We start from the raw sequence: 15,189 nt of genomic DNA on the forward strand, positions 1-15,189 counted from the left end.
AGTGTTTAAGCATCATGCTTCCAATTTATTTGGGGGGGGAGGGGAGGGGGTTGTTTTGTTTTTTGGTTGGTTTTTTTTCTTTTGCACTAGCCTCAAATACTGTTTTAGGTTTTTAACAATATTGATTACAGGCTAGGATGATTTTGCTAAACAGTTAAATCTGTCGAAAATATCATCCCCGATAAATGATTTTTTTAAATAAATATCTTGCACATAATATTAATACACATACACTTCTTTAGCCTTTTAAGCTATTATAACTGATTTAATTTCCAGCATTCACTTCTGTTTTGAAATACAGAAAGCAGCTGTCCATGTTGGACACTTCTGAAGAAACTTTTTAAATATAACAGTTCTCACTGAGGTTTATAAAATCGGCATATTACAATCACTTTCCATTTTGTAAAATCCTATTTTACAAAACCCAGATGTTTGACCAAAGCTAAATTGTTGGTGTGTGTAAGGAGTTCTGCTAGCGTAAGGAGTGCAGTTATGGTGCCGATTTTGTTAGTAAATTAATTTAACTGGTACCTTTTTATTTCTGCCTCTTCTTCATGCAGTCTGCCCGTCTGATGGTACACACAGTGGCTACCTTTAATTCCATCAAGGTAAGCCAGCTGCTGTTCAAATCCAATGAAAAGTAATAGCTTTCTTTTATCGCTTACATCTGTGTGCCTCTTTGTATCTTCATATTCCATTGCCCTTTAACCTTCTCACTACACATTAAGAAAAGGGCTGACTTATAGCCAGCCCCATTCCTAGCCCTCCCCAACTCCCTCCCTCCGTCCCTTCCTATGCAGGCCTCGATTCTAACCCACTTACCTGCAGGGAGCTGCTCTCCACACTGCCTGGCTGCCATGTGCACACGTATGTGTACACATGCACAGGGCACCCCCTGCCTGACTGCCCTCCTCTCGCTCCCCCCAGCCTCTTGCAGACTGGAACTCTGCTAGCCTGTGAAGGGAAACTTACCATTTCCTATGGTTTTTCTCCTGAAAAGGAGAAAATCTAGGTTTTTCTGTGGCGAACAGAAAACGTGGATCTTTGCTGATAACATCTTCTCACCTATACACTGGTATCTTATTTAACTATGTGCACTACAGAGTGATTTTTTTTTTTTTTTTTTTTTTTTAACCCCAGGAGAAATACTAATAGTTTGCTGTTACCTATGTAGGATCCTTGAATCAATGCTTGCTTCTGTAATCAAAGCAGCGAAATAGGATTCTTGTTATGTGCATGGACAGCTCGCAATTAACAGGCTTCAGCCATGTTTGAAGATCCCTGTAGTCTTTCTCTTGGCTCTTTTCGTAACTCCCATCATTCTCCAAGCAGTTGGCTTATATATCCTGAATTGCAGCTATTTTAGCAAGACTTCCAAAAGTCTACTAAACTCTTTTTAAAGCAGTGGTATTATAACTCTTGTCCATGGACTGCCAGTGTTCCACAGGCCTTGCCATCATGTCTGTAACATAAAACCTCGAGGGGCTCTAAGGGGAGAGGGAGTGTTATAAAGCATGGTTGGAGGCACAAGCGACTGTTTCTACAAAAGTCTGTAGAACAGAACAGTTGGAAAACCATTGTTGCAACCTGGGTTTTGCCTTGTTGAAGAATAGCTGTATAGAGGGACTGTTTTCTTTAGAGACCTTTATTGTGCTTGCCATATCTGTCACAAAGCCATGCCAGTTAGCTTGGTAGCTGGAAGGGGTAGATTTTTCTTTGTAAACAAGTAATAAATAAAACAAACAAGTGTGATGTTGGGGTTTCTGTTGTCCCTATAGGAGCTGAATGAGCGCTGGAGATCTCTGCAGCAACTAGCAGAAGAGCGAAGCCAGCTGCTGGGCAGTGCCCATGAAGTTCAGCGATTCCACAGGTAAGACCCACTACCTGGACGCAGCAAGTAACAAGTTAGGGATAGGTGCCACGTGTAATGTTTGTCCTAGGCTTCATGTGAAATTTATTTATTGTAATTTTAAAATGTGGCAGCTCATGTGGATGCTGTTCAACTCCCATCTCCTTCGAAAGAAGTTAAACAAAACCCATGGCAAAGAATAGTTCTCTAACCTGTGGTTTGTATTAATATTTTAAATTACTAAGATGACTCTCTTTGACTTCATTGTTGACTGAGTCGTCTTGTGGTACTGGCACATTGTTAGCAGCAAGGAAGCTTGTTGTAGGGTTGTAAAATAGTGTAGATGTTGCTTTAAACCTTTATCTTGAGAATATAACCCTTTCAAGACCAGCCAGTGCTCTTGCCAGGTTGTGCCTTTTCTATTCTCATGAACTGCCTCTCTCTTTCCTCTGTCTCCCCAATCCTTTGGTCACTGGCTGCCACACGGATCTAGCACCTCCGTTCAGTTCTTTGGAAGTTGAATACAGTATGACAGCAACCTTATAAACATTTGAAATTTTTTGTGTACTGAATCTTTTGCCTATTCAGTGTACAGCATCTGCTCTTTTTCTTCCCCCCACCACCCCTGTTGCTACAACACTTCCAAACCAACTGTGTGTGTGTGTGTGTGTGTGTGTGTGTGTAAGGTGCCTGCACAATGGAGGTCTATTCTTGGTTGTCATTTAGCCCCTACTGCAATAAACATGATTAATAATTTCTTGTGCAACATTCTCCACCATTGTCACTCCTTTCCCAAGCTCATACCTCAGTCTAAACAAAGGATGTTAAAAGAAGAATTTTGCCTATTATTTTGCTGTCACTTGGGAGGAAGAGGTTAGTCTAATGAAATACAGGAGTACTAGAGTTGTGATGTTAGAGATCCGGATTATTTTCCCACTTCTGCCAGAGATTGGCTGTATGATTTTAGGAAACCATTTAAACCTTTTGGCTTAGGTTTCCCCATTTTTTTTATTTTTATTTTTTTAAATGAGGGCAATAATTTTCTGCTCGCCACAGTAGTTGATATGATGGGTAATATAAGCTCTACAATCCTCAAAAATAGCACAAATTCTGCTCATTAAATTACACTAACATTTTCTTACTTCTGAGAGATTTAGGTCTGCTTCAAAACTGACAAAGAAACCATTTCATAGACACTCACATTCTTAGGAAATAAGCTGTTTGGAGTTTGATAAAAAGATTTAGCATGAGCTTCATAGTATTTTTTTTCTCCCCTTCCTGCAACCAGAGATGCCGATGAAACTAAGGAATGGATTGAAGAGAAGAATCAGGCATTAAATACAGACAACTATGGACATGATCTGGCCAGTGTGCAGGCCCTGCAGCGCAAACATGAAGGTTTTGAGAGAGACCTGGCAGCTCTTGGAGACAAGGTGAGCCCAAGAATGGGAAAAACATGTTGGGTTATTTCCTTTATCTCATAGTGATGCATGAACTCCAGAGGAGGCTCCTGCCATCTTTGTCCTCAATCCTCTTCTTTGATCTCCAGGTCAACTCTCTTGGAGAGACTGCACAGCGCCTAATCCAGTCACACCCGGAGTCTGCCGAAGACCTTCAAGAAAAGTGTACTGAGTTGAACCAGGCCTGGAGCAGCCTGGGAAAACGTGCTGATCAGCGCAAAGAGAAGCTTGGGGACTCTCATGATCTCCAGCGTTTCCTCAGTGACTTCAGGTAAACACTGGGTAGGATAAAATCCCTAATCCTCACTGTGTTAAACATCAGTGATGTACACAGGACTTAGGGTGACCATCTGCTGAGGCAGTGAAGAAGAGCTCATTTTCCTGCAAAAAGCCTCAAGTATTTCTCTTTGCGTGTTTGCAGGGACCTCATGTCTTGGATTAATGGAATCCGGGGCTTGGTGTCCTCAGATGAACTGGCAAAGGATGTGACAGGAGCTGAGGCTCTGCTGGAAAGGCACCAGGTATGTAGAAGATCTTAAGCCTTCTTCTCCTGAAGGCAGTTTCAATTGCACTGTAGTAATTCAGTTCAGTGGGAGAAGTTGTTCTTGTTTTTGTTTTTTTTTTTAACTTCCATTTAATTTGGCAAGAACAGATTGATGACGATTCAGCAATAAACTTCTTTCCCTTCTGTATAGGAACATCGCACTGAAATAGACGCCAGGGCTGGCACTTTCCAGGCATTTGAACAATTTGGTCAACAACTCTTGGCTCGCGGGCACTATGCCAGTCCAGAGATTAAGGAGAAACTGGATATTCTGGATCAGGAACGGGCAGACCTGGAGAAAGCCTGGGTCCAGCGCAGAATGATGTTGGACCAGTGTCTAGAATTACAGGTACTCTGCTACATAAGAGAGCTTCCTTTCTTAAAGAAATTTCTCTTTTCAGACATGTGAGCAGTGATAACTGGATTCCTTTCATACCTGTGTTGTTTTTTTTTTTTTCTCCTTAGCTGTTTCATCGGGACTGTGAACAGGCTGAAAACTGGATGGCTGCCCGTGAGGCTTTCCTGAACACAGAAGATAAAGGTGACACTTTAGACAGTGTTGAGGCTCTCATCAAGAAACACGAGGACTTTGATAAAGCAATCAATGTCCAGGTGAGGGGCAGACTTAATTTATTTTCATACAGCCTTCAAGAACAAAAATTGAAGGTCACAGAGACAAGTCACAGATTCACATCTTGGGGACGTGAATCTGAAGTTTAGAAGCCTCTAAAGATCTGTTGTAAATATTTAGCAGATTAGCAACAGCTAAAGTTAATGCTGAGAAGGAAGTATGCTACCCATTGGTTATGAATATGACGCAATGAAATCACAAGCATTTATTTTAAAAGTTTGCAATGAAAATCCCATATGCTTGAAAAAAGCAATGTTCCTTCTATTTCCCTACCCTAAAAGATCCCTTTCTGCTCTTTAAAAGAAATCTTATACTGGTCTGGCACAGGGAACAAAAGTCTCTTCACCTTGTTCCTGTTGGTCTGCAGGATTTCCCACTTGTTCCCAAGTGGAGTTCTGTGCTAGTCCTGACATAAACCTGACTTCCTTGTAGGACTTACTAGTTGTAAGAGCACTTTCCTTCTCTTTTTTAGAAAAAAATCCCCTTTTGTTCTTACACAGCTGTTCACATTGGCTTTTTGATTTTTGGAGATACTGGACTCATTCTAACTTCTGTGGCTCTTTTATGCAGGAAGAAAAAATTGCTGCTCTTCAGGCTTTTGCTGACCAACTGATTTCTGCGGACCACTATGCGAAAGGTGTTATTTCTAACAGACGTGATGAGGTTCTGGACAGGTTTGTGCACTCATAGTCTTGATAATGTGTTTCAGATACTAGCTGAAATTGGGTAATTCTTTGGAGGTGGCGTTTAGGATTGCATGCAATCTCCTGTCTCATACCTGTTTTCAGGGCATAGATGTGCATCAACTGTTGATATGCTTCTGTACAGGTGGCGTCGCCTGAAGGCCCAGATGATTGAGAAGAGGTCTAAGCTGGGAGAATCTCAGACCCTCCAGCAGTTCAGCCGTGATGTTGATGAAATAGAGGCCTGGATCAGTGAAAAGCTCCAAACTGCAAGTGATGAATCATACAAGGATCCCACAAATATCCAGGTGAATAATTTTTTCAGCCCAGGAAAGTTTAAGTGGAGTGAAGGCTTTCACTCCACTATAGTTTATTTTGTTGATGATATAATGTACCCAGAGAAATCCCAGTTGTGTTATAAGAGGATAACAGAACATATTTGGCATGCACCTCCCTCCTCAGAAGTGGAAGGTAAAGCATGAATTATACATGGGGAACAGCCCAAAACAGAAATCAGTAATTAAGTTTTTTATGCGTATAGTTAATAAAATATTCACAAATGATCTGAAATTGCATAAGTCCCTAGACAGCTTTCCTGTCCTTTCTTTCCATCTTCCCCCCCCAGATCCAGATAATAAAATGACTATTCTTCTTTGATAGATGTCTCTTAGGTCCCAGGTTTGTTTACTGTTATGAAATGCCGCTCTTCATGTTTCTGTATTAGAGGAAGGCTCTTGAAGTAATTTTCTGTGGTTTTTTTGTTTTTAATACTGGTTTGTGGACAAATGTAAATGCACTGAACTTTGCTTCTCTTCTCAATCTGTTTTGTAGCTTTCCAAACTGTTGGTAAGTTTTGTAGTTTGGACTAGCTGTAGTATGTGTTTTTGGGGGGTTGTTTTGTTTTGTTTTTGTTTTTGTTTTTTTTTTCCCCCCTGCATAGATTGTGTGAGGACATGGTCTGGCTGCAGTCTGTTGCTCCATCCATCCATTCATCCAGCCTCTTTCCCATTTTCTAATAGTCATTGGCTTCCATTCAGGTGTAGTTACTGGGCACTGTGTTCTTGGATGTGGCTTTTTTTGTTTATTCCTCTGAAGCACCTGTGTTTAGTTTTGCAGGTGCATTCTGCATGGTCTGTTTGATTCATGCTGCATTGTTTGTTAGTTTCTTTGTTAAGTAGCTGATAGAGTAAAGTGTGGATGGTATCCTCCTCCTTTTTCGGGAACTTAGCTGTTGTATTTGTCTTCATACTCTGTGGAATTAGAATGGGGTTCCCTGCTCCACAAGCTTGGGCTTTGAGTCAAAATTCTTAGGAATGAGAAGTGTCACTAAAAATGGGAATCCCATGTGGCCGCACACCCACAGGGCCAGCATGGTGGAAGATATAAAGGGAAGATTGCAAATGGAGGAAGAAAATGGCACAAAGGAAAGAGGAGGAGGATTGATTGTGTGGGGGGAGCAGGAGTGAAGGAAGCATTGTTTGTATCTTAGGCATTAGAGGCTCCACTAAATTTTAATTTTTTCTATGATTTCTCAAAAAGAACAAAGGTGACCCTTCCCTGGAGGATGGGTTTATTTTTGTGATAATTAGGCTGATATTCCCCCATTAGAAAGAATGGGGGGAAGCAGTGTTTTTTCCCAGCATACTGAGTTCAAATGTTATTAAATTCCTGGGATTTAACTGATTTTAATCACACTACTCAGAACTATCCGTTTCCAGAATAAAGCAGTTCATGCAGAATTTCTCATGACCGTGCTGTAGTTTTCCATGTTTTATTTTCTCTTAACATTCTCCTTGCATTTCATTCTCCCCCAGGGTAGTGCATATCCCCATGTCTCCAGTGTTACTAGCACTTTAAGTTGATTATGTGTAAATACTGTCTTGTCCCTTTGTTTATGCTTTTGATGGGTCTGTGCATGTATATCAAGGAAAAATGCACACTTACTCTTGTATGGCTCCTATTATTCTCATGGTGCCCTCAGTTCTCAATGAAGACAAATTTCAGCATGTGACCTGGCACTCTGTTAAACAGTCAGATGTAGCTCAGCTATTTTACCTTGGCATTTTAGTACACAAATTGTATTAGAGCCTTGATATCAATCTGTCCAGAAAAGGGTCAGGTAGAGTAGTGAGTTTTCTTTCTGACTTGCAGATTAGGATGGGAGAAGTCATGCAACCCACAAAACTGATTACGATCTGAGCTGTTATATTAGGGTATGTACAGATACAGTGAGTGTATTGTAGAAGTGTCGCATAAATCAGAAATCTGTAGTTGGAGGACAGCTGAACTTCAAAATTGGAAATGGGTTAACAGCCTCCTGTTAATGTTGGAGAAATATTCTCAAGCAGAAACAGTATTATACGTATCTACCCACGAATAAATATGCTTGGTTAGAGGCAGCCTGATGCCCACCAGTTAAATGGACGGATCTGAGTTCCAGTAATTGGGAATAAATCACTTGAATAAGCAATGATAAATGCACTACAAATGCCTGGATGGCATTGGGTTTCTATAATTTTGCTTTGGGCATTTGGTATTTCACCAGATCAGATGACCCATAAATTCCTTTACCTCAGACCCACGGAGAACCTTTCCATTCTCTTCTCAGCCCATGAGAATAATTTAGGAGCCCAAAATGCAGTCATTAATAACTTTGTTTCTGCTGTGTTCAGAGCAAACACCAGAAACATCAGGCCTTCGAAGCTGAACTTCATGCTAATGCAGACCGGATCCGTGGAGTCATTGACATGGGGAATTCTTTGATCGATCGGGGAGCGTGTGCTGGCAGTGAAGATGCAGTAAAGGTAAGTGTAGCAAATACAAGACAGTTAGTTATTCCTAGCCCTGAATTGCTTCTGCACTTGCATTCTGTTAGAGAAAAGGAAGCAATTGCCTTTCCTAGATGTTTTTTATTATTTTCATAATACAGTAGGAAGCATAAGAACTATTTTGTTTTTTGCTTGGGGAAGTGTAATGTTTTCTGATACTGAAGACATAACAGTAAAATGTGGTCTGTTTACTAAACAGCAGGAAATAGTGACTGTATGTTGTACAGGTGGGGAAGTGGCCATCAGACTTTTACCTTGTTCCTGTGCTGCACTTCCTAGGGATTTTGTTCTACTCCTGTTTACCTTTTTCTCCTTGTAACAGGTGCGCCTAGCTGCTCTGGCTGACCAGTGGCAATTCCTGGTGCAGAAATCGGCAGAGAAGAGCCAAAAGCTGAAAGAAGCCAACAAACAGCAGAATTTCAATACTGGAATCAAAGACTTTGATTTCTGGCTTTCAGAGGTAGCTGACAACTTGGGATGGGGAATTATTCTAAGAGACTGCAGTTTCTCTAATTTGGGCTCCCTCTTGTGACATGGGGGGGCATCCTAGAATATGGCAGAGTTAAGGTATCATCAGCAAAAGCAGTCCTTTAATACAGAATTCTTGATAGAAAGCAAGTGGTTGGGAAGTTTTGCCAGTGCAGGCGCTATCCCAAGCATAGAGGAAAGGAAATGTTTGATGTCTGTACGGAGACAAAGTTGATGGCCTTAATCTATACTTGGGAAGATGGAGAAGAAGAGAACAGTTCACATGTAAGAGCATTACGTTTTCAAGGTCTTGCAGAGCTTCAGTCTGTAACTGTCTGTCTGTTTCCCAGGTGGAAGCCCTGCTTGCATCTGAAGACTATGGGAAGGACCTGGCATCCGTGAACAACCTTCTGAAGAAACACCAACTGCTGGAAGCTGATATATCTGCCCATGAAGTAAGCACCTCCTGTCTTTATTTACAAAGAGAAGTTGTAATAACTGGTGAAGTCAGTCATGCATGAAGATGTGCTGTGAAGTTTAAACCTGTTGAAATGCAGTTTCTATGACTACATCATGAAATCTGCAAAGGAACCACATTACATTTGATTCTGTGCCAAGATTTCACACTTGCAATGCTCATTCTTTGCTCACTCCTCGTTTGTGTTCCCAGGATCGCTTGAAGGACCTGAATGGCCAAGCTGACAGCTTGATGACCAGCAGCGCTTTCGACACTTCCCAGGTGAAGGACAAGCGTGACACCATTAATGAACGCTTCCAGCGGATCAAGAGTATGGCAGCAGCCCGGCGTGCAAAACTAAATGAGTCCCACCGTTTGCATCAGTTCTTCCGGGATATGGATGATGAGGAGTCCTGGATCAAGTATGTTCTTCAGACATGCTAGGTGTAGTGTTGTCTGGGGTCGGGCCCATATTACTGCCATGCTTACAAAAGTGATATATTTAAGCATGGTTGTTTAATAGCACTGTCAGCATAGTTTCTCTTGTAGTGTACAAAATTAGTCTTCCAGGATAACTCTATTATCCAAACTGGGCCATAAACTTCCGGGATATTCCACACCTGCATGATTACCTCCCTAGACAGCATACAGTAAATCTTTATAATGCATCTTATACATGCTTCTCTCCGATCAGTGTTGGCAGAGAAAGTATCAAAAATGGCTTTAACTCTAGTGTAGGCATGGCTGTAATATCTACAGATACCTACAGTCAAGCCTCAGAAATCATCCAGTTCTGGGAAAACAGTTTCATGTAACTGGGATTTAATTACTGAAGTTTGACTTATTCTTATGGAAAAGTTCCTACAAATCCTATGAATGAACTGTCCTTCTGTATCAAGTCAAAATGATGTTTGTGAGACAGCTGAAAGGATTTCTGCTAGTTTGGCCTCTGGCTATAATTAATCAAATATTCTTTCCAGAGATGTCTCTGTAGAGGCTGATTTGGTTGGTGCATAATCAAGGAAATAGCAAAAATGGTTGGGCTGATTCCCACTCTTTGGTGTTTGAGGAGGCAGCCTCAGAGAGAGGGTCCAAATTGGGAAGAGGAGTGGGGGTTAAGCTTTAAAAATGTATCGGACACTGGATGGAAGACTTTTAAAATCTGAGGAGTGGATGTTGTTTTTCATTTTTAGAGGAGATATAAACCGATTGTCTTTTTCTGTCTCCCCCTGGAACTCAGGGAAAAGAAACTGCTGGTTAGCTCAGAGGACTATGGCAGAGACCTTACTGGAGTGCAGAACCTAAGGAAGAAACACAAACGTCTGGAAGCAGAACTGGCTGCTCATGAGCCTGCCATCCAGGTAAAAAAGCCAGTCAGAGGGGGCAGCATTCCATAGATGATACTGATGATGTTTTCCTTGAATCATATCTGCTATAGACAGCGTAAGGGGGGGGTGGGGAAGTGCCCTGTGAGGGATTAGTGCTCACGGTTGGTACACTATAGCGTGAGTGTGGTATGCTATGTAGTTGGGTTGCAGATTTTTAACACTACCAGGTGTTGATTACACAGCAAAACAGAGTCAGACTTTATAGAAGTGACCAGAAGTTATTTGCTCGTCAAGGAGCAGCATTTCTGTTCTGGGTTCCAAGCCCGCAAAGTCCTTGTTAACAAAAGAAAATGGTTCAAAAGTATCATAAATTATCTGAGCATAGAATAACTGCAGATCTGCTGTTGGACACAGACTTCAGCGTATGTTTGTTTGTTTTTCAGGGTGTACTGGACACTGGGAAGAAACTGTCAGATGATAACACAATTGGAAAGGAGGAGATACAGCAGAGACTGGCTCAATTTGTGGAGCACTGGAAGGAGTTAAAGCAGCTGGCATCTGCACGGTGAGTGAGAACCAGCCCTCCTGGACAGGTAGTATAAATACAACAATATAGGGGCATGCATCCAGATTTGCTAAATCCTGGGCACTGTGTGCAGCTATGTGTGCGCAATAAATGTTAATAATGCATTCCATGGGGGCCGGGACAGGAGCTTGTGAAAAAGTTCAGCCTTAACATTCCTCAGTAAAAACTCTAGTATGTGTTCCCTGGTAACAAACACAAGTCCTATATAGTAAATTCTGGGGGGCTTCATTCTTTCTCCATTTACAGTGGTCAGAGGCTTAAAATTAATTGGCTGTGATCCCTGGCATGTTGTTTTCCTGACTAGACCCTATCAGGAGGAAATAGTCTAATTTTTAAATATGTGGCAAATTAAATTACAGTCAATAAAGAACTGGCAGTGACAGAGCCATTCTTATGGCATTTTTACATGCGTTTCTGACGCAGCACTGGGCACTTTTAATTAGTGAGCTGTGCTAATTAAAAGTGCCCGTGCATCATGTGTATCAGCTGCACAGCATGTCTGCATGTTGAGAAAATGGTGGTGGAGCGCTCTGAACTAGGGTTGCGTGAAGTGGGCCCTATTCAATTGGGATTTGGCCCAAATCGGGAACAGTAATTCGATTCGTTGATTCGGATCACTGTCCCTGATTTGGCCAAATCCAAATCTGAAGATTTGATGCTGATTCAGAAAATCAGCAGTTCGGACAGACACAGCTTCAAATGTATTTTCGACATACTTCGAGGTACCAGCACAGCTTGTGAAGTGCTCCAGCATTGCACCAATGGAGTGTCCCACAGGAGTGCAGGGGAGCCCTCCACATGCTCGGCAGCGAACCAAGAAGTGGACCAGAAGCACTTCTGGGTCTGCTGGGGATCACGTGGGGGGGCCCCCCTGCGCCTCCCCAGCTTGGTGATTGGCCGTGGGGGGACCCTGGGTGCCCCACAGACCCAGGAGGTGCCAGTCACCAAACCAAGGCGGGGGACCCAGTGTGCTCCCTGGTGGACCCAAAAGTGAACCGGAAGTGCTTCTGGCCCACTTCTGGGTGTGCTGCCGAGCGCGCTGGGAAGCCCCCCATGCTCCTCTGGGATGCTCCGTGTGCCCTGGCATCGCAGCATTCATGAGTTGCCTGCTACCTAGAAGTATGCAGAAAAAATATTTAAAGCTGTGTCTGTCTGAATCGATTCGGAGGGTTCCAATTTCTATTTGGAGAGATTCAAGGGTTCTCCAATTTCGATTCGGAGATTTGACCATTGAATTGGGCTGAATCTCTGCCAAATCGAATTGGGGACCGAAGCGTCACACAGCCCTTCTTTGAACTAAAGCACATTGAACGTATTTTATTTCGGAGCGCTGCCATTTTCTCAGCAGCGGAGATGTGCTGCACCGCTGGTGCATGTGACGCACAAGACTGCCAGGGCGCAACAATTTATGTGCTCCAGCAGACTCAATTCATCAAGTCTGCTCTGACGCGCTAGATTTCCAGCACGTCAGAGCAGGCTCCCCACACGTGTGTAAGTGCTCTTAGCTTCTGTAGAAAGAAGGTGGTGTGAATTAGCACACAGAAAAGGTTGAGGGTAGTGAGCAGGTATTGTTGGTCTTCGTACTAATGTCCAGTTTGTCTAAACTAGCAGTTCTTTTCTCTCATAACTAAAAGTGCAGTAGATAGTCTCTGATTTTTTTTTTTTCTTTATTATTTCCTTATAACAGTGGCCAACGTCTAGAAGAGTCTCTGGAGTACCAGCAATTTGTGGCCAACGTTGAGGAAGAAGAAGCCTGGATTAATGAGAAAATGACACTGGTAGCCAGCGAAGACTATGGAGACACACTTGCTGCTATCCAGGTGAGCAAGAGGCTGCACTTCTCTTGCTGGCATATGCTATTCAGGACACACATGGGTTGTAATTTAATGGATCCTTCCATGCTTTATTTTTCCAGTCAGAGATATTGTCAGTTCATTTTCAAGTAGTATATTCTGCAGAGATCACAAATCTTTTGTGAAAAGAATTAAAACAATTCGATTTCAGCCCTTGGAAGGAACTTGTAAGTTTTGGGTAACTGGTACGGAGCCCTAATTCAATCAGACTGCTTTTAGGGGTGCTGGAAAACTGGCCTGGGAAAGAGCCAACTTAAGGATTTCAGGCTTATAGCCCCCTTTATCAGTTACATTTTAATGAGACCCTTTCCAGTGAAGAGGCCATCGATAGTTGAGGGAAACAGAATGGCTTTCACTTCATAGCATTCATCTGTTTTAAGACCCTGATCTTGCAAGCAGGTACATGCCTGGTTAACTTGAATGTGTAAGGAGTCTTATTTAAGTCAATGGGTCTGCCATGTACTTTACAATTACATTTCTCTGGAAGTGTTTGTGTAGGATGGGGAGCTAAGTAATTTCCAGGTAAATTAGATCTGCAAGCTGATATCTTTGCTGGACTTTGTAGAGAAGAGCTTGTTTGGAAGGGCAGAGTTGGGGGGGGAATGAATGAAAGAAACTAGATTAGAATTGCTAATTTATACTTATTTACTTTTCAAGGTGGATCAGGGGTTAGATATTAGTCCTTGAATGCAAAGACTAATATACTTTGTAGGAGAGAATGTATCAGTCATTGGTGTATTAGACTAATAATAATCCATCTTTTTGTAAGGCATTATCTGAGAAATAGTTATTTAGAAAAGTGATTTACAAACATGCTTTCCCTGCAGGGATTGCTAAAAAAGCATGAAGCATTTGAAACCGACTTCACTGTGCACAAGGACAGAGTAAATGATGTTTGTGCTAATGGAGAAGACCTCATTAAGAAGGTGAGTTGAATTTGGAAAGGAAAGTAGCTCAAAGGCTCTCCAAAGCTTCCGCTTGTTGAAATAATCACTGTCAGCTTGACACTGATTAGAAAGATTTTGGGTTGTTGTTTAACACCATCTGTATGTGGTGGTGTATCTTGCTTAAAAAGGTACATTTGGTTGATCATTTAAAAGGAATTATTTTTGAAGAGGGCTTGATGGACTGAGAAAAGGGGAACCCCTTGTTTCTAATTCTAGCTCTCTCCCCAACTTGCTGGCTGTCTTGGGCAAGTCACTTACTCCTGTTTCTCCCTTCTGGTGGATTCTTATGCTTGGGTTTTTGAAGAGCAGACCAGTAATCCACCTATCTTGGACTGAGACCTTTGGCGGTGTCTATTTACATACTACTGAGTCCTTTTGCTGTTGCCTTTAATGGTTCTCTCATCCTGTTTGTTTATACTTCACAGAAATCTTACTGAGGTAGAATTTCCCTTGAAAACCTTAAAATGACTGTTAGCAACCCCATATTTTCTTTTTTGCTGTACATTCATTTCTCAGAGTTTTCTCATAGCCTGACAACTGAAGAACAAGCAAGACACTGCATTTACTTTCTTGATTTCTCTCACTTTTTGGGGGCATGTTTGGAATAAAATGAGGCCACCATATTAGCATACCAAGCAGATCTGTTCCCTTGCTCTTGGAGCCAGTGAACTGTTGTGAGTAAATGTGCAGGATTTATTCTCATTTGTAAAAGAGGTTTTCCTGGCTAGGATTGTGCCTTTGAAGCTCCTAGCTTCATCTCACAAGCATCTTAAGCTGTCCTTCATATGCCTGTATCTCCAAGAACATTTCTTCTTAAGATAGTGAAAAGAAGTAAGTTTCTCCCAGTGGTATGTGGAAGACATTTAGGTCACACAGGAACTGAACTGTTTTTCTCCTGTCCTACAGAACAATCACCATGAAGAGAACATCACAGCCAAGATGAAAGGCCTGAGGGACAAAGTGTCAGATCTAGAGAAGGCAGCAGCTCAAAGGAAGGCCAAGCTGGATGAGAATTCTGCCTTCCTTCAGTTCAACTGGAAGGCCGATGTTGTGGAGTCCTGGATAGGTATTGTGCTTTACTTGGTTGCTGACAGATCAGGAGACTGGAAAACACCCTTTCATACAAATAGAGCAAAATATTCAAACTTACTGTTTGAATAGGCAGACATGGGGTGGGTGGTAGTCCATACCTGTGATCTTCAAAGTAATCAAGTATCTGCCTTGGTTTTGTGCTATTTGGGTGACCGTTTCTATATGCCCAAGGCCCCTTCCCTGATTTCCTACATAGAGGAGAAAATAGTAAGTAAGCATGAAGACTGCAAGTTAACCTGGACAAGACAATGTTCTTTATCACCGTGTGCTTGGGGAAAAATGCCTGTGTATTTACATTTAGTCTGTGCTTCATTATCTAGGTGAGAAGGAAAACAGTCTGAAAACAGATGACTATGGGCGAGATCTCTCCTCTGTGCAAACACTCCTCACCAAGCAGGTCAGTGCGCCAAGCATCTCTGTTCAGAGGAGAGGGAACTTACTACTTAATAAGACAGAAGAATGT

The 15,189-nt window shown here is 42.1% G+C and overlaps 1 protein-coding gene across 9 annotated transcripts in view; it reads left to right on the forward strand.

Moving 5' to 3' along the window:
• Window positions 1-15,189, forward strand: part of LOC102378218 (spectrin alpha chain, non-erythrocytic 1) — an 84,586-nt gene that overhangs the window by 58,347 nt on the left and 11,050 nt on the right. For 6 of the 9 annotated variants that reach the window (XR_003094242.1, XM_025204989.1, XM_025204993.1 and 3 more), the window contains 20 exons: window positions 561-608; window positions 1,779-1,870; window positions 3,138-3,282; window positions 3,399-3,580; window positions 3,731-3,830; window positions 4,005-4,202; window positions 4,319-4,465; window positions 5,055-5,158; window positions 5,313-5,475; window positions 5,999-6,013; window positions 7,840-7,971; window positions 8,318-8,455; window positions 8,814-8,918; window positions 9,134-9,342; window positions 10,161-10,281; window positions 10,692-10,813; window positions 12,522-12,654; window positions 13,515-13,613; window positions 14,541-14,700; window positions 15,047-15,123. Coding sequence is in view for 8 of the 9 variants with exons in the window: in XM_025204989.1 (XP_025060774.1) it covers window positions 561-608; window positions 1,779-1,870; window positions 3,138-3,282; window positions 3,399-3,580; window positions 3,731-3,830; window positions 4,005-4,202; window positions 4,319-4,465; window positions 5,055-5,158; window positions 5,313-5,475; window positions 5,999-6,013; window positions 7,840-7,971; window positions 8,318-8,455; window positions 8,814-8,918; window positions 9,134-9,342; window positions 10,161-10,281; window positions 10,692-10,813; window positions 12,522-12,654; window positions 13,515-13,613; window positions 14,541-14,700; window positions 15,047-15,123 (2,490 nt within the window). In the remaining variant the exon portion in view is untranslated. The remainder of the gene's footprint in view (window positions 1-560; window positions 609-1,778; window positions 1,871-3,137; window positions 3,283-3,398; window positions 3,581-3,730; window positions 3,831-4,004; window positions 4,203-4,318; window positions 4,466-5,054; window positions 5,159-5,312; window positions 5,476-5,998; window positions 6,014-7,839; window positions 7,972-8,317; window positions 8,456-8,813; window positions 8,919-9,133; window positions 9,343-10,160; window positions 10,282-10,691; window positions 10,814-12,521; window positions 12,655-13,514; window positions 13,614-14,540; window positions 14,701-15,046; window positions 15,124-15,189) is intronic. The other 3 variants (XM_025204990.1, XM_025204994.1, XM_025204996.1) reach the window with 1 other exon arrangement.

Source organism: Alligator sinensis, unplaced genomic scaffold (assembly GCF_000455745.1).
Source record: "Alligator sinensis unplaced genomic scaffold, ASM45574v1 scaffold388_2, whole genome shotgun sequence".
NCBI classification, from domain to species: Eukaryota; Metazoa; Chordata; order Crocodylia; family Alligatoridae; genus Alligator; species Alligator sinensis.